The sequence below is a fragment of the Globicephala melas genome, chromosome 9, assembly GCF_963455315.2.
Source record: "Globicephala melas chromosome 9, mGloMel1.2, whole genome shotgun sequence".
Lineage (NCBI taxonomy): Eukaryota > Metazoa > Chordata > Mammalia > Artiodactyla > Delphinidae > Globicephala > Globicephala melas.
Window position 1 is genome coordinate 86,190,327 of NC_083322.1, and position 23,807 is coordinate 86,214,133.

The 23,807-nt window shown below is 38.0% G+C and overlaps 1 protein-coding gene across 4 annotated transcripts in view; it reads right to left on the reverse strand.

The window, feature by feature from the left end:
- The window catches only part of RELN (reelin), a 522,413-nt gene that overhangs the window by 434,901 nt on the left and 63,705 nt on the right, over positions 1 to 23,807 (reverse strand). For all 4 annotated transcript variants that reach the window (XM_030834331.2, XM_060304789.1, XM_060304788.1 and 1 more), the window contains exon 2: positions 8,533 to 8,643. In XM_030834331.2, coding sequence (XP_030690191.2) covers positions 8,533 to 8,643 — 111 coding nt within the window. The remainder of the gene's footprint in view (positions 1 to 8,532; positions 8,644 to 23,807) is intronic.

Below are 23,807 nucleotides of genomic sequence, written 5' to 3' on the forward strand. Positions count from 1 at the left end.
ATAAAAAGGAATGAGGTACTGATATATGCTACAACATGGATGAACTCTGAAAACTTCATGCTAAGTAAAAGAAGCCAGACACAAAGGGCCACATATTATATGATTCTGTCTACTTGAAATGTCTAAAACAGGCAAGTCCATAGAGACAGAAAGTAGATCAGTAGTTGTCAGAGACTAAGGGGAGGAAGGAATAGGGAGTGGCTGCTAACAGGGATGGGGTTTCCTTTGGAGGTGACAAAATGTTCTGGAATTGGATAGTGGTGTTCATTGCACAACCTTGTGAATATACTAGAAATCATTGAAAAGTACACTTCAAATGATAAATTTATAGTATGTGAATTATATTTTTTTAAAAAGTATCTGAGACTGTATATGATGTCAGAACACCTGGTTTTAGTCTTCACACCTACACTCTCTCTCTTGCAGAGTCACCACTTGCCCTTCCTAAGCTTTGTCTCCTTACCTATACATTGGGGCAGGGGCTGAGCCAGGCTCTACCCAAGGTACATTTCAGCTCCAAGTTCTATGGGTAAGAAATTGGGTGCAGGACTTCCTTGGTGGCACAGTGGTTAAGAATCTGCCTGCCAATGCAGGGGACACGGGTTTGATCTCTGGTCTGGGAAGATCCCACATGCCGCAGAGCAACTTAAGCCCTTGTGCCACAACTACTGAGCCTGCGCTCTAGAGCCCACGAGCCACAACTACTGAACCTGCATGCTGCAACTACTGAGCCCCCGTGCTGCAACTAAGCCTGTGCGCCTACAGCCCGTGCTCCACAACAAGAGAAGCCACTGCAATGAGAAGCCCACGCACCGCAACGAAGAGTAGCCCCCACTCGCCGCAACTAGAGAAAGCCCGCGCAGCAACGAAGACCCAATGCAGCCGATTAATTAATTATTAATTATTTTTAAAAATTGGGTGTATTTCCCCCACTCCAAATTAATGTCACCTCCCACTTTCATATCTTCTGCCACTTGAAGCATCTTGTCATTCTGTTTCCTATTTCAAAGAAAGAATTCTCACTTCTTTCTGAGTGTTTAAAAAAAAAACACCTATTTTGAGCATATATACAAGGCAGTTGAATAGATAATCTCACTTAACCCACCTAACAACTTTGTGAACTGGCCTTTCTTATCAACCTCATTCTACAAATGCAGACACTGAAGCTCAGGGAAGGAAAGTATGTGGTCCAAGGTAGGAAGAAGCAGGGCCAGGCATACAGCTGGAGCTGCCTCACTCCAGAGGTCACGTCATGGCCCCTGCACTGAGCTGCCTTTCTCCACTAACTCCTCCACTTGGCCCAAATCTCATGTCCCTCAACATTTTCTCTAGCAATTTGTCGATTAATGAATCCAACAGTTTTATTCATCATGCCCATTACTCTAGTAAGTGATTCTTTTTAGTGATTCTTTTTAGATTTAGGAACTGGGAAATATCCCTGAATTCTTTGTCATATGTCAAATGCAAACTATATAACAGTATTTCTTAATCAAGGTAATGCTGGCATACCCAGATGGAATGAATAAAGAACAAACTTAGTCTAATACCCTATAAAGAGGAAAAATTAATGGCGATTTCATCTCTTGTCAACTATGCTCTTTGTACTATTGACTACAGTAATTTGTTTAATTAAATTATAGTCTTCGTGTTAATTATAGATCATTTACCATACCCAATAAAAGATCATGCTTCCAATCCCTCAATGTGTTTAAAATTCCTCAAGTATGTTACAAAGCATTTCTTTGTAAAGAGACAGACAAAATAAATTTAACAAGATCACCTGGGTAATTAAACTTAATTGCAGCTAATAAATAAATACCACTACTATACAGGATGTTATTTAATGAAGTTGCTAGTGGCTGCCCCTTCTTTACAGATATTATGGCCTAAACATGTGTATGTATTCATAACACGTGTATGTCTCAGTCACACAGACAGGATACCTAAGACTGAGCTACAGTTAATGTCCAGGGATGCAGTGGTCCTGGTGATACTTAGTAAAGTTGTAAAAAGTTCTAGTTAGTTTTAATGTGAAGGATATCCAAAAATTAGCTTAAATAGACCCTATGTTTTTATTCTTAGTGACAATAAAACAAAGTAGTAACAAAAGCTTGCATTCTGGAAATGAAAGATTAACATACAATCTAAATCCACTGGTAAAGTACACATTCTTATTAACTAGTGACCAATATAAGATTTACTAAAATTTGAAGTCTTAAAATATTTACTTTGCTTTGTAAATCTATCCCTATTCATCTAAAGTTAGACTGTCATATCACACTGGAAAAAAATCAGATCATTAAGTTCTAATACTGTGCTTCAAAGATAATGCTGAAAATATTAAATTTTTATGGTAGTTACTTAATCTACTAAAAACATGACAGGATTGACTGAATCCAAGAACATATCATGGATCTGTTTACTACATTTTCTCCCCAAACTTAGATTCCATCAAGTCTTGCCCTTTTAAGAGTTTTATAAATTAACAAATGATTGGCTCTCAAATGGCTAATTATTACAGAAAAAATAAATGAAACACATAGGCAATTATAAAGGTTTACGTGAAAAACTGCTAAAATGGCTGATGTATTACCTGAGTAAAATTATCTAGGAATTGCAAAGCAATTTATGCAAGGTCTAACAAAAGTTTAATTTATGCATGGTCTAACAATTTGAAGTGTGGCTGCTACCCATCAGACGTGCAAACCTGATTCTCAGGTTTTAGAGAGCCAGAATACCAAAAACTGAGTAATATGCTTTTAGAGCCAGAATACTAAATATTGAGTAAAATGTATTTCAGTGTCTGGAAAAGGAACAATTTTTGTATGAAAGGATATTCAAATAGCATTTCACTGAGCAACCATAATAAGCCTTGAAGATTTATATGACTGCGCTGGAATTCAGTGCCAAAGACAAGAGGGAGGCATTTTTTTCTGGGATACACAAAGAGATACCCGTAATTAAACATCACACTTCCCTAGAGCAGCATGTTTTCTTATACTGACAAGCAAAATGAGGTATTTAAAATCATGCACTGCTGGCATACAGTCATCTTTTGCATAGCTATTGTTTTAATGTATTTCTGGCTATTAGGCATGTGTCTATTTTTGGTCAGTGAGGTATGATTTAAAGAATTCTGGTTTCCCATAAAAGGCTGTAGTTATGTTAGTGGAATTACATTTATACCACAGTATCTTAAGGATAATTATGGCCTTATTTTGGCTGGTCATACACACATTTTATATTCAAAAGAGAGTGGCTATAACTTTAGTGTAATCAGTATGATTAAAATTAACTATAAGCAGAAAAAACTTTCTGAAGTACCTTTTCAGACTCAACTATATGTTTTACTTTGCCTTATTTATCACAGCTAGTTAAACATATCACACACTAATTCCACGACATATTGGGAAAATGCCAAACAAGTCATGTTTGCTTAACAGTCCATCAGTTAAGTCAGGGCCTAATGATAGATTATGTATTCAATAATTCTTTTGTTCTAGATCAAAGAATGCCACACTACTTCAGCCTGATCCTACTATAACTACTAAACTACAAAAAAGCAGCAATTCTGTTACATGTTCTATGTCTTCTATAAGACTTTTCCTCTACTTTCTCACCTATACCCTACTCAAATTGAATTTTTTCTGTTTTATTTAAATTATAAAGAATACATTAAACTTAAATACCCAAAAACTTAATGTACTTTTGTTTCCAAAAATGACCATTTACCTACAAAGACATTTAATCTTCTTCTTTCTATTCTATTATTTATGAAGATTAACTGTTTAACAATATTCAGGTATATTATTTTATTTTTGTACATCTTTATTGGAGTATAATTGCTTTACAATGGTATGTTAGTTTCTGCTGTATAACAAAGTGAATCAGCTATACATAAACATATAGCCCCATATCTCCTCCCTCTTGCATCTCCCTCCCACCCTCCCTATCCCACCCCTCTAGGTGGACACAAAATACCAAGCTGATCTCCCTGTGCTATACGGCTGCTTCCCACTAGCTATCTGTTTTACATTTGGTAGTGTATATATGTCCATGCCACTCTCTCACTTCGTCCCATTTTACCCTTCCCCTTCCCTGTGTCCTCAAGTCCATTCTCTTCATCTGCGTTTTTATTCCTGTCCTGCCCCTAGGTTCTTCAGAGTTTAATAAACTCAAAATGGATTAAACACCTAAATGTAAGGCCAGACACTATAAAACTTTTAGAGAAAAACATAGGCAGAATACTCTATGACATGCATCACAGCAAGATCCTTTCTGACCCACCTCCTAGAGAAATGGAAATGAAAACAAAAATAAATAAATGGGACCTAGTGAAATTTAAAAACTTTTGCACAGCAAAGGAAACCATAAATAAGACGAAAAGACAGCCCTCAGAATGGGAGAAAATATTTGCAAACGAAGCAACTGACAAAGGATTAATCTCCAAAATATACAAGTAGCTCATGTAGCTCAATATCAAAAAAACAAACAACCCAATCCAAAAATGGGCAGAAGATCTAAATAGACATTTCTCCAAAGAAGATATACAGATTGCCAACAAACACATGAACGGATGCTCAACATCATTAATCATTAGAGAAATATAAATTATAACTACAATGAGGTATCACTTCACACCAGTCAGAATGGCCATCATCAGAAAATCTACAAACAATAAATGCTGCAGAGGGTGTGGAGAAAAGGGAACCCTCTTGCACTGCTGGTGGGAATGTAAATTGATACAGCCACTATGGAGAACAGTATGGAGGTTCCTTAAAAAACTAAAAATAGAACTACCATACGACCCAGCAATCCCACTACTGGACATATAACCTGCGAAAACCATAATTCAAAAAAGAGTCATGTACCACAATGTTCACTGCAGCTCTATTTGCAATAGCCAGGACATGGAAGCAACCTAAGTGTCCATCGACAGATGAATGGATAAAGAAGATGTGGTACATATATACAATGGAATATTACTCAGCCATAAAAAGAAACAAAACTGAGTTATTTGCGGTGAGGTGGATGGACCTAGAGACTGTCATACAGAGTGAAGTAAGTCAGAAAGAGAAAAACAAATACCGTATGTTAACACATATATATGGAATCTAAAAAAAAAAAAATGGTTCTGAAGAACCTAGGGGCAGGATAGGAATAAAAACACAGACGTAGAGAATGGACTTGAGGACACAGGGAATGGGAAGGTAAGCTGGGACGAAGTGAGAGAGTAGCATTGACACTACCAAATGTAAAATAGATAGCTAGTGGGAAGCAGCTGCATTGCACAGGGAGATCAGCTCAGCTCGGTGCCTTGTGACCACCTAGAGGGGTGGGATAGGGAGGGTGGGAGGGAGACGCAAGAGGGAAGAGATATGGGGAGGAGATATGGAGATATATATATGTATACATATAGCTGATTCACTTTGTTATACAGCAGAAACTAACACAACATTGTAAAGCAATTATACTCCAATAAAGATGTTAAAAAAAAAATGCCAAGTGACCAGTGGGAGACCTGAGAATTTGATTATGGAGGTCAAACTACCATCAATGAGCTTCAAGTTCAGAAGCCTCTTCAGACTCTGCATCCTAGGGTTGGTGGTCATGGGAAGACTACATGCAATTTAAGCTAATAAAAATACATTCTAATTAAGTGAAACTGCCTTTTTACAGCTTTCAAAGTCACAACAGAAAATGTCTTAAAGCCTAAAACCCTTAAAGAAAATGTCTTTAAATCATTTCTAACAATTTTCAATTGTTAGTTGTTTGTTTGGTTACTAGCTAAAATCTGAGGCAATATGATACATGCCTTTTATATGTTCTTTCAAAATGTGTTTATAATATACTACAAATGATATTTAATGATTTTTCTCATTTAAAGGCTCCAACTTGGTAAACGATGGTTATTTCATGCAGCCAAGTCCTCTCCAATCATCTGGGTCTAAAAACTTCAGAAAAATTCCACCTGAGACCTGTTTGTGTCTGTGTGCTTCCTCCTCACCCCCACCAAAGGAAGTATATGCAAGTCCTGGAATGAGACTTCAGGATTCAGCTCAGACTTCAGCAGCAGCTGCTTCAGGTATCGAGATTTATAATTTTGGAACACCTAGTTTTACTGAGTATTTTGCCATTGTCATCAGCATTTCATAGATGAGGAACTTAAGCTTAGAGAAGTTAAGCAACGTGGCTGAGGCACATGCCTAACGAAGATCGGGGTATGGATCTGCAAGCAGGTCTGCCTGACTGCACGGCCCACTCTTATCCCCCCCTAATATGTTCCTTCCAGTCCAGGCTTGGCTGATGCCAGCCTGCACCTGAACTCCTTCCGTGCCTTGTCACATCAGACCTTTAACCACAGAACAGTCTTTCTGCATCCACTGCTGGACCCGACAGTTTGTTCTCCACACTGACACCAGAGTGATCTCCTCAGCCCAAAACCCTCAATGGCACTCTCTGCTTAAGATCTCGAACGATCTGGCCCTGGTGTCCTCTCCAGCCTTATCTCTTGCCCTCTTGGTTCCAGGTCAGCCACTCCAAGGTTTTCTTTCCATTCCTAGAACACAGCCAGCCTCTTCCCACCCTGAGGCCTTTGCATCTACTGTTCTCTTCTTCAGGTATGCTGTGTCCCACATTCCACAGACCTTTAGGGAACTAATTCCTACTCATCCTTCACATCTCAGCTCAATACCACTGCCCCAGGAAAGCCTTTCCAAACTACATGTCATTTTACTCCAGACTAGATCTCCTTTCTCTGTCACGCCCTTTCCCAGCACTCAGTACCTTTCCTGCCTAGCCCCTAGCAAGATTTACTATTACATATTTACATGGTTATTTAAATAATGTCTCTCCCATTTAACTAATGTAGATGAGTGGTTCTTAAAACTTAGTGTGTATCAAAATCACCTGGAGTCCTTATTAAAAAGTGATGCCTGCACCTCAGCCCCCCAGAGTATCTGATTCTCTGAGTCTGGAGCAAGGCCAGGAACTCTATATTTACAAGTTCCCAGGGATGCTGAAGATGCTGGACCCTGGACTGATCCAGTACAGTGGTTCTCAACTCTGGGTAAACATTAGAATCACCTGGGAGCCAATGCCAAGCCGGGCTCCCAGAGGTTTTGATTTAATTGGGTTAAGGTAGAACCCAGGACATCTTATCTCAAATACTGCATACTTATCCTAAAAACGTTTTTATCTAAAATTTAAATGTAACCAATGTCTTGTACATTTTTATTTGTTAAATCTGGTAACCCTACTTGGAAATCCTATTGTAACATAACACGTAGTATGTTATATATTTATGTACACATATTATATATATGATTGTAAGCTGACCTTTCACTTCTACAGAGCACAGAAAGGGTGAGGCTAAAAGAGTGGAATTTTTAGACTTAAATTTTTTTTCTTAAGGATTAGACCTTACAAGTAGTTAACAACAGATTATAAAAGCTTATTTGGTATCTAAAATGGGGCAAATCCTCAATGTCAAATAATTTTAACAGGATTATTAAATGACTTCTAGGTTCCTTTAAGCCCTGAGGCTGTGAACCTCATCTTGGGCCAGCAGGGTAACAATGCAGCCTCAATATTATTGCTCTGACATCAAGCAGTGAGTTATCTGGGCAGAGCTCTGCTGGGACTCAACATAGATGAGATGTTCTTTCATATATCAAAAGTAGGTAAAATTTATTTATTTAATAAGTATCCCAGAAAAAATAAAACGTTGAACACGTGGCTGCTTTAGATAATGCAATTTTGTCTTTCTCACATCAATGGAGGAAGTCTTGTGCAGTTTTCTAATCTTAGAGTAGGATCAGTGATTTCATGTCTTATATAAATTGATATGTTAAATTTGCATTTTTGATGCTGTAAAGGGTCTACTTAATTTCAGCTCGGCATGTTTATCGAATTATGGGTAAACTATAGATTTCCAAATCGAGAATCCTCTGTGATCAGTGACCATCATGTAGCCTTCTGCCTCTCCACTTAAGTAACCCTCCAGGTCTCTGGTTTAAGGACAAAGACTCCATATAAGTATTTCACATATTAAATCACATTATTTTATGAATAGTCACAGAATGTAATCATTTCAACAATTATTGCTATCTTCCACTGTGTGCGATGCTTACTTGCCAAACAATGTGACACTTTTCATCTATTCAGGATTTTAAGAACTGTTTATAAAAACAGGCTACTGAATAGATGCATGGGCATCAGAATGAATTCCAATTTCAGCAACCTAAATGACAGAACACAGGAATCTACTCAAACCCCATAGGACCAAGTGTAATAGCAGTAGTACACGGAGAGAGGGTAGAAAGACGGTAACACCAAGCTCATGGTTGGTTGCATATTTACATGATTTATTTCAATTCACCTAACTTCAAGCAAACACACAAATATCACTTCAGATTATTTTTTCTGAAATAATAAATGTCAAATACTTTTAAAACAGATATTTCAAAAAATAAGACCTGTAACTGTATAAAATGTAGACAGTCATGGGTTTCTTATGTCAGGATAGCTTACCAAATCCAAAAGCACTGGACCCTCTGATGCTCTGTGAAGCCCGAACACTTGTAGATGTGTATAGTCCTGTCACCAGTAAGCCATCAAAGAAGGTGCTTGTTGAAATTGTCACTGAAATACAGGGGAAAAAAAGAAACCTTAATTAATACAGTCAGAATAATGAGATACATTTCTGAAGTGTTAGACATTGTCAAAACAATCTTTACTCATTATTAACAAATTATTTTTATACTATCCCTACTCAGTATTTTCTTTATATTAGAAATTACAGAGGAGGAAAAAGAAAAAAACAAAAGCTCAGAACTCCAATGTCTGTAATTGCTGGTCCTAAATTTAGTACATCAGTCCCACCTTTCTGCATTCATTTACACTTTCCCTAGCTATGTGCAAAATCATTGGAAAATAATGTAGTACTGAATAGTCAGTTTCTCCACCTCCATCACCACCCCTGAAGGCAGTCAAAGGCATTGCTGGAGTTTTGGCACTGTGATGAAACACTCTTATTTATTTTAATATTCAATACTGTGGGGAACAATCTTACATCAGCTGAAAGCAGAATAGTAAGCTGCACTGCATTTCTTATTGTTACTCTATGTTTCATAGATGAGTCCCCCGGAGTCTTTCCACAAAAGCGGACTAATTTGCATGAAGACAGTCAGCCCTTCTCCCTTTGAGAACAGGAAAAGAAGACCACTACATGCTTTAAGTTTTAGAACAAAGTCTACAAGAGGAGTCCAAATGGTTTTACAACCAGAAAATCAGGATGTTCCTGGGGAAAAAAGAGTCAAATTAAGTGTATCTTGTACACTACTCAGGTTTGGCTTATTAAAAAATTGTATCTTGCTCACCACCCTAAAAGTTGATCATAATTTCCTCCTTGACATAATAATTTTTTCTCCTGCATTGCCTTTATTACATCAAGATGAAGGCATTTGTAGGAAGCAGCCAGGAGAAGGTAATATTATTTTGGTAGTACACAGTACAAGGCTGTCATAAATGCTTGCCGGCAATAAGGAGAATGACCAGAGTGACATTAACTGTGATGAGAATGTTTAAATTAAACTCCAGGAAATCCAGTAAGTAGAGTGGAATGGTTTGAAACATCCATATTATAAAACATAAATAAGACACATGTATCAACAGAACAGCCTGACATCATGCTACCCCCAAAATGGCATTGGATGTTGGAATAAATCATCTCCGTATCCTTTAATAAGATAATAGCTAGTATTTTGAGTGCTGGCATATAAACCACATGAAAACCATTCAGCAGGGCACTGAGATAAGTAGTTTACATGTATTATCTCATTTCATTAACAAAACATCTCTATAAAGGGGGTACTGTTATCATTCTCAGCATACAAGTGAGGAATCTGTGACACAGAGCAATTAAGAACTTTGTCCAGGACCATGTGATGACATTGGAACCTTTTTGATGCTGTTTACCTGGCTTGTCTCCCATTTTCTCCCTGCCCTACACCTACCACCCCCCACCAAATCCCAAAGTGGCAAAGTGGCCGTGGCTAAATTTTTGTTTAATAACCTCTTTCCCACATTATTCACATGCATTATGAGTACTTGAAAAGCAAAATGAAAGCTACAGGAGTCAATATCACCGTTACTAGTGAGGAAGAGGGCCAAAGGCAGCCAGGAGGTGTCACCTATGGCACCGTGGGTGAAGCCCTAGGCCAGATAAGGGATGAGATCTGGTACTGGGCCCTCATCTACTGCTCCCTGTTCTCCAGCAAAACCACTTCACCTCTCAGAGTCTAAAGTTCCTCATCTGTAGAGTAACACCCTAGTCGTCGGCCCCCTGTTTTGCTTATCCCAGATTCCCACAGATGGTTGTATTGCTGCCTTCATTCTTTGGTTCAGTGAGGTAAAAAGTGCTTAAACTGCTTCTGTGCCCCATCCAGGAGGTTGAGAATTAGGTTACTTCCTGTTAAGTTGCCTATACTAACCACTGAACTCAAGTGCTGTGTCTCAGATTGTCCTTCACAGCAAATCAGACCCAAGCTGCAGAGTCTTACTGTGGACCCACGGGACCTCGCTTTTACCTACTTCCTCTCAATCCACTCCACTCTACTCCAGCAAGATCGCACCAATCCCACGTTAATGCACAAATGCAGCCCCTCTGGACTCCTCTGCATTCCTTTATGCTTCTACTCTGGTTCCTGTTTCCAAGATTCTGAAAAATGTAAGGGTTTTATGTGTTTGGGATTGAGGCAAAACTGAATTTGAGTCTCACCTCTTTCTACCTTTGTCCAGGGTGTGACCTTAGCGTGAGTCATGGACTCCCCATATACAAAAGGGAATCATAATACTATCAGGTCTACTGTAAGAAATAAAGACAAATACATATTATCTATCAATGTATCTAGATCCTTAACACACGACCATGAACACAGTAATGAATCAATAAAAGTCAGTTACCTTTCCCTGCCCTTTTTCAGACCTGGAAGCCCTGCTTTGCTCCTCCCTTCCTGAGAACTGGGGTCCTGTACAGACCTCCTGGCACCTCCCTCGCCAGATGCCTGGGTATGTCCAATCATTGGACTACCCACATCTGAGTCCTACTGCCTGCCAGGATTCTCCATGTACCCTTCCCACCCACTACTTCATTTCCAACCACAGTCCACTCAAGTCTGAGCTGTGATCTCAAATGGGCCCAAGATAAATGAGTATCCCCAGCTTGTGATTAGTTTAACTGTCTTTCCAAAAGATACTCTTCAAGCATCTGTTCAATGCTAATTTAAAACAGACGCTAAACACTCTCGGAGAAGTGGCTGAGAAAGAAAAGAACCATGCATGGCAGCTCTCAATTTTTCTTCTACTCAGCTATTCAGCTCTGGCCTCAAACAGCTATGTCCCTCCCAGCAAAACATAAGCCCTGCCATGTCTACCATGACAATTGATAAATTCAATTTATTGGTGGCTTGCACATATCTAGGGAAGTTTCAATAGCTTAGAGATGTACATCTAGTAAGCTATCTGGGTGGCCTGTGACTCATCTGGAAACTGAGCATGGCCAAGGTCTACTGTGCCCCTTAGATATCCAGCCAGACTGTTAATCCTTTCCAGACCTCCCCCTCTCACCTACCACCCAGTGCCTCTCCAGACCCAGAGGATGAAGCAAATTCTATCTTAACTCTTCCACACACCGTAAGAGGAGCCTGCTTCAGATCAGTTCTCTTCTTTACTTAGATTCTTGGGTGCTGAAGCAGCAAGGTCTAGTGAAAACAGCCCATGAATAAGAGAACTGGACTTCATTCCCAATATTTGCTATGTCAGACTGAGCAAGGTTTTCTCTCTGCTTGGTTCTATTCCTAGTAGTGATGTGATTACCTATTATTTGGTAACCTCAAGGGCAGGTGGGCTTAAATATGCGAGAAATCGTTTCTAAACATTAAATGACTTGGAAAAAAAAAGAAATTCGTAAGAAAAACACTTACTACTCTTAGAGACTCTTGGCTTTAAATACCTTCCATAAGCTGACTACTCTCAAATTTCTATCTCCAGTCCAGACCTCTTTATAAATATACTCCAGATATATATCAAGTTTCTGCTCAACACCCCTGCTTGGATGTCCGCAAGACGTCTCAACTTCAACACGACCAAAACTGAACACCCACTCCACCCTGCAAACCTGCATCTCCTGCAGCCTTCCGCAGCTCTGCTGATGGCAGCACCGTTGTTCCTGCTACTCAGGCCAAAAACCTCTAAGTCAATTTTGGAATCACCTTCTCCCATACCCTGAATGCAGGTCATCAGTAAATCCTGCCGGCTCTGCCTTCTGATCATATCCAGAATCTGACCACTTACCACACTGTTCTGAGCTACCATCATCTCTCCCGTTGTTGCATTAGACATCAATCTGGTCTTCCTGGTTCTGTCCTCTCTCTACAGCCTAATCTCAGTGTAAGAGTCAGAGGAATTCTTTTTAGACATCCAATCATGTCACTCCCCTGCCTATAACTCTCCAATGCTCTCAAAGTCTTTACAGTGGCCAACAAGGTCCTATGTGATCTGCCTCCGTGCCATCTCTGTTCCCATGACCTTCTGCTTTCCTCCTGACTCACCCCACTCCAGGCACACTAGCCTCCTTGCTGTTATTCAGATATGCCAAGCCTTTGCACTAGCTCTTTCCTCTCTGCCTGGGACTCTCTTTCTGCAGATATGTGAAGGGCCAATTCCCTCACCTCTTTCAAGTCAACTCAGATGTCACCCTCTCAATGAGGCCTGCCTTAACCACAGTATTTAAAATCACAAACAGCCCCCCAGTCCCCGGTCTCTACAATATCCACATTTCCAATGCCCCATATTTTGTTCTAACTTCCTCACCCCCACTTTTTTTCTATAATTATCACCTTCTAACACTGATATATTTACTTAAAGTATTTTTTGTTGATTATGTTTATTGTCAGTCTCATTCTGTAGAATGTAAACTCCATCAAAGCAGGTATCCTGAGTGTTTCTTTCAGTAATATATCTCAAGTACCTGAAACAATTCCTGATACTTTTGGGTGTTCGATAAATATGCATGGAAATATTCATGAATAGCTCATTCATAGAAAAGTGAAGCCAGGTTGTCTTATCTTCAACTTGTTTCTAGAGGAAAAGTATGTTGTGAATCCCAGACTTTGCCTGTCAGATGAATCCCACTTGGAGAAGCCACATGGGAAAAAAAAAAGAACAGAGAAAAATTGGCTATTTCTATATTTAAAACATTTTCCACAGTGCAAGACAGATCAATGCAGATGGAAACTGACTCAGAGACCAGCCAAAGACATTTGTTAAAATGGCAAACCAACTTCAGTATACATACATTCTCAGATACTGTATGTTTATAGACATCATCTAAAGAAAGAGTTCCCTGTTAAAAATGAATTGATTATCATCTATTTTTCTGCCTAATGGAGTTGGGAATTTACTTTTTAGGGAAAAAATGAGATTTGCCTTTGGAAAAAGTCTCCACTCTTGACACTGTGGAGCAAGCATTCCCTTTCCTCCTCTAAACAGATGTAATGCATAATCCATACGTGAACTGGTTAGAAATTGGTCTCTGTTTTCAAGAAAGAGGAAATGTTGCTCAGACTCTTACGGAATTAAAGAGATATCTTCTGGGCACCAGGTCCCTTTTACTCAAAAAGATAATCGGTCTAACTTGTGTATTTAAGAAACACCTGACACAGTTTTGATTCCCTGCTAGCTTGTAGGAAACGTCAGAATGTCTGCAGCCCACATGTTTAAATCGACGAGAGCACTGGAGCAAATCCATGAGCAATCTGAGTAAGACAACAAAAACTTTACACCAAGGCACTTTGACTTTGAAACAATGTGAGGGACTTCCTTCTCTCTGCCCTATTCTCTCCCTTTCATCAAATGTTTCCTCTTATCTCTACCTGTAGCCCCCAGTTAGTCTGTCAGGGTTTCCTAAAAACACGCACACACACAAAACTCCACAGAAACAAATAATTATTTCCGACATCGAGGCTGCTCAGTGTGGTGCTCTGAAGCTCTCTTTACCTGTGTAATTCTGCATCATTAGCTTCTGCAGAATTCGGTTTTCCTTTGGGGCCTCTTCCCTCATCTTACCTTCTGAGATTTTCCTGATTCCTTCCTACCAAGCGTCATAGGATCTCCAACCTGCACTGACTCTTACTCTACCTACATGCTGCATCTTGACTTCCCTTCTTCTAACTCCACTGGGACTCACCCTCCAAGCACTATTTTAGCTTCTCTACTCTTAGCTCATCACTTGCATCCACCAACTGCTGCCATCCAGGCAACTGGAATAAACTTCTTGAAAGTGGAAGGGTGATGTATGACAAATTAAAGGAAAAGTTTACTATACACAGCACTAATATGGCTACTGACAGAAAATAAAATTGAAGCTCACATTTCTGAATGTAAAATTATTTTAATATGCATATGAACTAGAAAGAAAACTTACAATTTTCATGGTCATAATATTTGGCTCAAGTTGATTAAATATAGATACCTGTTGTCTACTATTTTAAATAAACTATACATGAATCATAGGATTGCATATGTGGTAGACAAAATAGATATACTAATTGCAGAATGTAAAATACATAGTACTAATTCAGATTACAGCGATTTTTGTAAGTTTCTGATACCCTGATTCAGAATGGTATAGTCTCAACAGCATAATTTAAAATGTTCCAAAGCTAATGTCATTTAAAAACGTTCCCTTTAAAAATATTTGTATATGAAACTACCTTTTTGTAAATAGAAGTTATAGTTAAAATATGTATACTTGGGTACATTAGCATGGAGAACAATTGCACAAAATATTTATATTTGAACTGCCTTTAAGATAAATAACTGTTAGGAATACCTGTATCTAACTGATATTTAACTAGCCCAGTTGATAAGCAAACCCTTCATTTTCTTTCCAAGATTATCAGCCAAATGTTCTAACTAATATGCTAAGTAGGGAACAAATAATATTTTAGCAATTCACTTAAAAAGAAATGTATTATATGAATAATTGCTGAATCTAGGTAGGGGGTATACAGATGTTTGTTGTGCTAGTCTCCTTTGTTTCAGGAAAATTTCATATTAAAAAGTTGAGGGAAAGAAAGGAGTTTAGTATAAATACACTTATAAATGCACTTAGGATGAGCAAACTAACCCAAACAGTAAAAATGCACTGCAAGGGCTTCCCTGGTGGCGCAGTGGTTGAGAGTCTGCCTGCCGAAGCAGGGGACACGGGTTCGTGCCCCGGTCCGGGAAGATCCCACATGCTGCGGAGTGGCTGGGCCCGTAAGCCATGGCCGTTGAGCCTGAGCATCCGGAGCCTGTGCTCCGCAACGGGAGAGGCCACAACAGTGAGAGGCCCACATACCACAAAAAACAAAACAAAACAAAACAAAAAAACAAAAAGCACTGCAAAGTACGTAATACATTCAGACTTTAAAAACTGTATACCTTCTATGAGCCAAGAGCTGTGTTAACACTGTAATTTGGGTTTTATTAAATAGGAAAGCAAAAAGAGGTATTTAGAACTAGTTCCCTATTGACAAAATGTTTATAAAGTCTATCTGATATCCTAACAACTCTAGTTATTTTATGCAAATTTATCGCCACCGTGGTATTGGAGCCACCAGTTACCCACTTCAGACAGCAACGGTTTATGTAAAAATCATCAAATAATAATGTAATGACTTTAAATAGGTAAACACTTACTTAAAGAATTCAGTCTGCCTTATGATCTACTTCTTTCCATGGTTTTACAAATTTTCATGGTAAATTTATAAAATTCTTCCCCAGAAGACTTTTTTTTTCCTTAGAGTCAATTTTTCTATCTTTTATATTTTCACATTAAACTGCTGTATGGAGAACTAGCTACTTTAATTATAGAGAAAAAAAGCAATACATATATTATGGATTGCAAGTAGTATTTTGAACCTATCAGTACATTTTAGGGAAGAAATAAAGCAAGTATATTATTACCTATGATCAGAAAGCAAATGTGTCTTATCAGATCACATAATTCCCTTGTTCAACAAACATCTCTAGCTTCCTATCATTCACAGATTACAATCTTATATTCAGTGTGATTTCAAAGTCCTTCAGGTTGTGGCCATAACCAGTCTCTCCAGTCAATTTTCCCCATTTCAGCTGAAAACACCCTTTGATCCATTTAAACTAGAACATGTTCTTTACTTCCCTCTCTCCTTCCTTCCTTCCTCCCTCCCTCCCTTCCTCCCTCCCTCCCTCCCTCCCTTCCTCCCTCCCTCCCTCCCTCCCTTCCTTCCTTTCTGGCTGTGTTGGGTCTTTGTTGCTGCGCACGGCCTTTCTCTAGTTGCGGCAAGTAGGGGCTACTCTTCGTTGTGGTGCACGGGCTTCTCGTTGCGGTGGCTTCTCTTGTTGTGGAGCACGGGCTCTAGGCGTGCGGGCTTCAGTAGTTGTGGCATGCAGGCTCAGTAGTTGTGGCGCACGGGCTTAGTTGCTCCCCAGGATTTGGGATCTTCCCGGACCAGGGCTCAATCCCGTGTCCCCTGCATTGGCAGGTGGATTCTTAACCACCGCACCACCAGGGAAGCCCTCCTTGCCTTTCTTTAAAGGGTACCTTCACCTAGAATGACTTCCCTTGTTTCCTTTTGTTAAAATCCTACCCATTCCTCAGGCGCAGGCTCAAATGCCATCTCTCTCATGAAGTCTCTTCTGACCTCTTAGGGAAAGCTCCCTCTCTCCCCTCCGTGACCCCATAGCTCTCAAAAATATGGAATACTTGACACATTCCACCTTCCACAGAGCCTGGTCCACAGGAAGAGCTCAATCAAAGCTTGTTAAATTCAGGGCTTCCCTGGTGGCGCAGTGGTTAAGAGTCCACCTGTCAATGCAGGGGACGCGGGTTCATGCCCCGGTCTGGGAAGATCCCACATGCCGCGGAACAGCTGGGCCCGTGAGCCATGGCCGCTGAGCCTGCGCGTCCGGAGCCTGTGCTCCGCAACGGGAGAGGCCACAACAGTGAGAGGCCCGTGTACCAAAAAAAAAAAAAAAAAGCTTGTTAAATTCAACCATACAATATCCAAAAGAAACAAAAATACTTATTTGAAAAGATACATGCACCCTAATGTTACTAGCAGCATTATTTATAATCGCCAAGACATGGAGACAACCTAAGTGACCACTGACAGATGAATGGATAAAGAAGCTGTGGTATATCTATACAATGGAATACTACTCAGCCATAAAAAAGAATGAAATTTTGCCATTTGCAGCAACATAGATGGACTTAGAGGGCATTATGCTAAGTGAAATAAGTCAGACAGAGAAAGATAAATACTGTATGATATCACTTATATGTGGAATCTAAAAAAATACAACAAACTAGTAAATATAACATGAAAGAAGCAGACTCACAGATATACAGAACAAACTGGTGGTTACCAGTGGGGGAGGGGGAGGGGCAATATAGGGATGGGGGTGGAAGGTACAAACTACTGGGTGTAAGTTAGGCTCAAGGATGTATTATACAACAGGAAAATATAGCCAATATTTTGGAATAACTGTAAATGGAAAGTAACGTTTAAAAATTGTATAAAATTTTAAATAAATAATTTTTAGAAATTCAACCATACAGAAATATTTGTTACAACATAAAATAACATAAAAATAAAATATCACTGAGAATATAGTATAGCCAATGTAACTAAAAGTGTAAAATCTCCATCTCTTCTACTGAAAAAAGGGACCAGTGTTATTCATTGAGGAAAGTGAAAATAGAGGTTCCTCCTGAATGGAAACAAAAATAAAAATCAATGCAGTATTTTTACTGTAGTGCTCAAAAATCAGAAATATCTAGGAAAATTTTTGTTGAATTTTACATTTAACTGTAAGAGTGATTCTTTTGCATATATGTACTTTGTGCGTGAATATATATATGTGTGTATATATATATATATACATATTTTATGTACATACCAAATTAATCTGATAATTTTGTCACTAAGACACCCTTATCCTCACTGTGAAGCTACTCTGCTATTTCCTCAAATAAAAAATAAGAAGGGATCAAAAGGCTGAGGAGGTTGTACATATCTCTCCCACATCTGTGTTAAATTGGCAATGAGCTTAGCACTGGGAGTCTATGAATATGGATTGCTGGGTTGTGACAGCTCAATGAAAACATGATGTAGCCTTACAATTCAATTCTTATCAGTGGCTCAAAGAGTACCTCTGTCTTGAAATGACTAATTACAGAGTCAGTTATTATCTATTACAGCTTCTATTAACTGTTCCCAACAAGACCCTAATACCATTCTTCCAGAAAATCACTGTAAGATGAAAGTCTGGAAGAAGATAAATTTAGACATTTAATGCTGTTTGCATTTCATCCTAAAGCTTCTGGCTTACAAATACTCTATGGGCAATTAAATTTTGATCACTTCAAGCATATTCCATTACTACTTTATACAAAAGACCTTTAATATGCGCAGAAAAGAAACATATTTTATAATAACTGAAATGATGTTTCCATCTTTTTCAAGACAACAAACATAGGAGGACAGCAACTTGCAAAAATGCTGAAATTAAGTATTAGTGATGATGCACCTATTGCAAAGAGTTTCCATTTCTTATTTTTATATATTTTGAAAATGAAAAGCACCAGAACTAATACTGTCAATATTAAAAAAAAAATGTTGCCACATTTTGCCTTATGAACAGAAACTCATTTGCCTTTGAATACAGAACAGATTAAAGAGCCTGAGGAACAAACATAGTACTCTAAAAATGAAATCAACTGAGTTTATTTGCCACAAAATTTCATCAACAAGGTGTGTTCAACTACTGACTCTTCCTTAGTTAAAGTGCCACTAGCCCTGGTACCAAATAGAGACCATCTAAAAATACATTATAATTTACATTCAAAATGTCTATAAGAACACAATCCTCGAACTACTTCTCATTACATATATTAATTCCATTATGACATGGTTTTATGTGGTTTTCAAATGTTAAGCCAGCCATTTCAATAACATCCCCAAACCAACAATAGCTGAGAAAAAAAATCCCAGTAAATATGTAAAAGAAATGACTGGGGGTCAGGATTCACTGAGGGAGTGCATGAATCAGTAGCAGTGAACTAAACACACAGATCTTAAATAATGAGACCACAAACAAATAGACTCCAGTTAGCCCTCTGTGAGGGGTAGAGAGAGATCACCCATGCCTTACCTATGTGCTCTAACAGCTACTCAAAAGAGGCATGATGAGGAAGGATATGGCTGCCCACCTAGTGTCAGTCTCTAGAGAAGCAATGCTAAATGAACCTCACTCACCCTTTCCTGCTTCCCTAAGTCTCTACTAGATGGCTGACCTAGCACATCTCTAAGAGCATTTTACCCTCAGATTTAAGTCACCTCCATCCTCATCATCATCATCCTCATCATCACAGCTAAACAATATTTGAGCACTGTATGCCAGGTACTGTTGTAAGTCTTATAAGAATTAACTTATTTGATCATTTCAATATCCCTAAGAAATAATTACTATTAATATACCCTTTTACCCATGAGAAAACTTAAACAAAGTGGGGGTGGGTTAAGAACCGCACCTTACGTGGCATGTAAAAGGTGGCTCTAAGAAATGGAAGCCATGCTCCTTTTATCCTGGACACACTGCATTCATCTCCTGGAAGAGCTGACACAGTGGCAGGGCTTGACCTTCTCTTGGAAGGCACTGCTACGGTGGTACTCCCAAGCCCCAGGTGCATGGGTATAGTCCTGGGAGTATGCCCAGCAGGCTGATCTATGGAATGCATTTAACCTGACATCTGCTGTACCAATCATCACAGCCCTTTAAAAAAAAATTATTATTATTACTCCTTTTTTTCATTTTATATGGCTTTGTACTGTTCCTTGGGGGACAAAGGAGGCAGAAAGAATGGCTTCCCCAGAGGACTAAATAAATGCAGGGTGATGGAGGACTAAGCTAAAGATCACAATAAAAAGGTCAAAGAGTCCTGGATCAGCCCACCTCTGAAAACAGGGGGAGCACGCCCTGGCAAATGCCCTCCCACCTTTGTCTCCATCTGAAAGGAGACGAAAAAGTGAGTATGATCTGGGAATTGTGACAGGTGCAGGGAACCCATTATATGCAAAATTTAATGATGTACTAAAACATTTTCGAGGGTCTGTAAAAATGCTCTTTGCTAGCTGGAAGAGGGATCCAGCATCTCTGTGGAAGACTATTATGATATATTTATTACAGACTCAGAGATTCAGCTGAACCACATGTAGTCTCTAAGTCTTATCTTCCCACACCACCAGTAATAAAAGGAGAGCCACTGAGGTTTTTCCCTCTTTTAAATTCTTCCTAGGAGATAAAACGGATGTAGTCAAATGTGTTTGTGAATTTATTATTTTAAAATTAAGCCCTTTGGAAGTAAGTTTAAATGACAGCATTTGGTGAATGTAAATCTTTTGTTTCTCCATCCCTCCACATTGCCTTTCTCTCTCCTTTATGCCCCAGGGCTGTCTGTCTCTCTCTTCCTCTGTCTCTCCCCATCTCTGTCTCTCTCTCTCCTCTCTCCTCTCTCCTCTCTCTCTCTCTCTCTCTCTCTCCCCCCCCCCCCGCCCCCTCCCCCACTGAGCATTTCTGAAAACACTAACAATCAGGGTAGAATCTCACATATCTTATTTAGGTGAAAACCCTTCCCGAGACTTGGAGACCTAGGTCAGAATAAACACCTGAGATGAGATCCTGAACAGTATTTTTGAAACCTCCTTAAAACTGTTCAATCTATGCTAAACACAAATTCTTAATTAGTGATCTTGAATATAAAGAAGAAAAACATAATTTTACATTGATTTACCCTACTTTTAGTCCCAATTGAAGTTAAAGCAGTAATGATTTCTTTTTGTCATCCATTTTTCCCTTTCATAATGTAATTCTGAAGTTTTAAAAATTCCTACAAATAATGATAAAAATCTTTAGTTTCTAGAACCAAAAATACTTATTTTTTTCTTTATAACTAGCACTTTATTATTATAATTTAGAGAACTGTTGCCAAGAATTACTGGTATTTGTGATTTATCTTTGCCCTTATTTTTCATGTATTACTTTTATATGAGGCTGGATGATACTTATACATGAAAATTTCATATTGTTGGCCCTGCACTCGATAAATTATTAAAGTGATGTGAATAGGAAAGTGGTGTTCAGATTTTCAGCAATTTTTATCCTTTTGTTCTTTCTTTTTTAAAAGAAAGACTACCTTGTCTATAACTCACCATAACTTTTTAAAATTTAAGCAAAGATTAACCTTAAAAGAAAGCATTTTGGGGGACTTATTATCCCCAACCTTCTCAAAGAAGTTCTAAGAAATTTTTTCTTTGACATATGGATGTTAATTAGTTTTTCCAGGCTGGAAAAAGTAAGCCTAGTAATTCTCCTAAGCACATATACAGGTAAATATGTTATAATAAAATGCACAGATGCTTAGGGAATAAACACATGTGTAATTTTTTTTCCAATATAATCAGGTGTTTAAAGCCTTTACACAATTAAAAAGCCCTGTAGTTATTTTGTTTTTATTACTCTATCTTGGATTTTTTTTTCTTTTTATCATGAAGTCCCCCCCAATTCCTCCAAAATGTGGTTTTGATTGAGCGTAACTAAAGAAAATTTGAACTCATGTAACAAATTACAGAGTGTCCAAAGGTGTCCAAAACATAAATATATATTTTTATTTGCAACTCAACATATTGATAATATATTACAAATTTTCAACATGGTACTCATGTGTAATGTATCTTTATATGTTATGTGACAGAGATGTATCATACATCTCTTATGCTTGTAAACTGACAAAATCAACATTAATAACCAATAATTAATAGAACTCCTAATAGGCATAGTTAAACTAAATGTAGCCGTAAAATTACTGCATATTTTTAAAGGGCATTTCCATAGTACTCTCGTTTGGCACTTCTGTACGTTCATTTCAATTCACTTAGCTAATTACAAGCAACTGTGCTAACACCAAAGCATCCATTTAAATACACGCTGAGTTTATTACACATATGACACACATATGGAAAAAATAAACTCTAAAACTCTACAATTAACTTAGGACAAATAGAAAACTCTCATTTATAGTCATACCTAGTGTGTGTGTGTGTATATGTGTGTGTGTGTGCGTATGTGTGTGTCTTGCCCAACTCATTCATTCATTAAACAAATATTTATAAAGTGCTACTACTTAATATAATATGAACCATCTTATATGTTTATAAAAGCATTTGAATAATTGTTCTTGTCCGTCTGCAGAATAATCTTTATTCCATATTTCAAAATCCAAATCATAAAATCCAAAACTGCTAGCATTGAAATTCACAAAATAATGTTAGGTAAATGATGTGAAAGAGAAATGTTCACGTACAGGCACAGCTAGTTGCTCTTCTAATAAGCTACAACTAAATGCTTTTCTAAGAATTTTAGATAAGAATAATAACTAAATAAGAAAATAATTTAAGTGACATTTACATTGATAGATGGTATCTGATAGTTCTTTGATAAATTATAAAAGGAATAAATACATAACTAATTTATATAACATCAAATTGTAATTACATATAATATTTCTCTTATGTGTAAAATGGAAAATGTCACACTTTATACTTTACAACGTGGCATTTAGTATCGTGAGTCTTAAAATCCTTCTTAAAATAATAAAATCTCTTGTACTTTAGTATAAATTTGCATTTTCAATACAACCATAAGACAGTTTTTCCAAAGATGGAGATAAAGAAAAACTTCAGGTGTGAATAATTATTAAGAAACGTCTTAAGGCTTATGAATACAGGAAAAAGTTAAGTGATTAGTTATGTAAAAATTGTTTAAATGAGAGGAGTCTGCAAAGGACTAAATGTGTTTTGCACCTGTGGTATTCCTTATTTTCTGATGTAGGATTTCTAAGAAAATCTTAATCTAGCCTTAGCGCATACTTGTTTTTGATCTGTTGGGGTGTTTTTCTTGAGAAAATTGATCTAAATTCTTAAGTTAAAGACTTGCCATAAAAAACTAGAGTTGGATGAAAGACAAGCTTGCATATAGATACATTTTTATAAACTTGTACATCTTGTTGGCAAGTATTTGTATACAGAAAAGCTTATCTAAGATAGAATTCCAAACAGAATTCAAAATATCAGTTACAATATCTATTCAACATGGATGGACCCATATTCTACAAGTGCTAACTAATAAAATTACTACTTTTTAGTCAAATAATTGAGCATTTGGTAGAACCATGAGCCAAACTAAATTCTCCCAAAGATTATTTTACTTTATTAACTAAAACTTTCAATCACCTGAGAAGTTTGCTAAAATTCAGATTCCTGGGTCTCCTTCCTTCCCCCACTTGACTCCCCCAGGGATTCTGATTCTGTAGGATTGATATAAAGCCCAGGAATTAGCATGTTTAACAAGTGTCCAACCCGGGTAAATTCTGTGTAGGTGGTCCTAAAATAGACCAATTACAGTGATATGAAAAGTTCCAGATTAGAATAGAATCTCCAGTGAAGGCTATCCATAGGACTAAAAATTATAATTGAATTGAACTGAAACTACATTAAGAATTCCACTACACTAAAAAGTTACTTTGCCTTTTATTATACTGCAGCTTCCTCCTAGTGCAAATGATGTTTAACAAAATGAGGATGTAATGGGACACCTGTTCTTAGATCTCATGGGTGCCAGTGACGTTTCTCTCACTGATAAGGATAGAAACAAATCCAGAA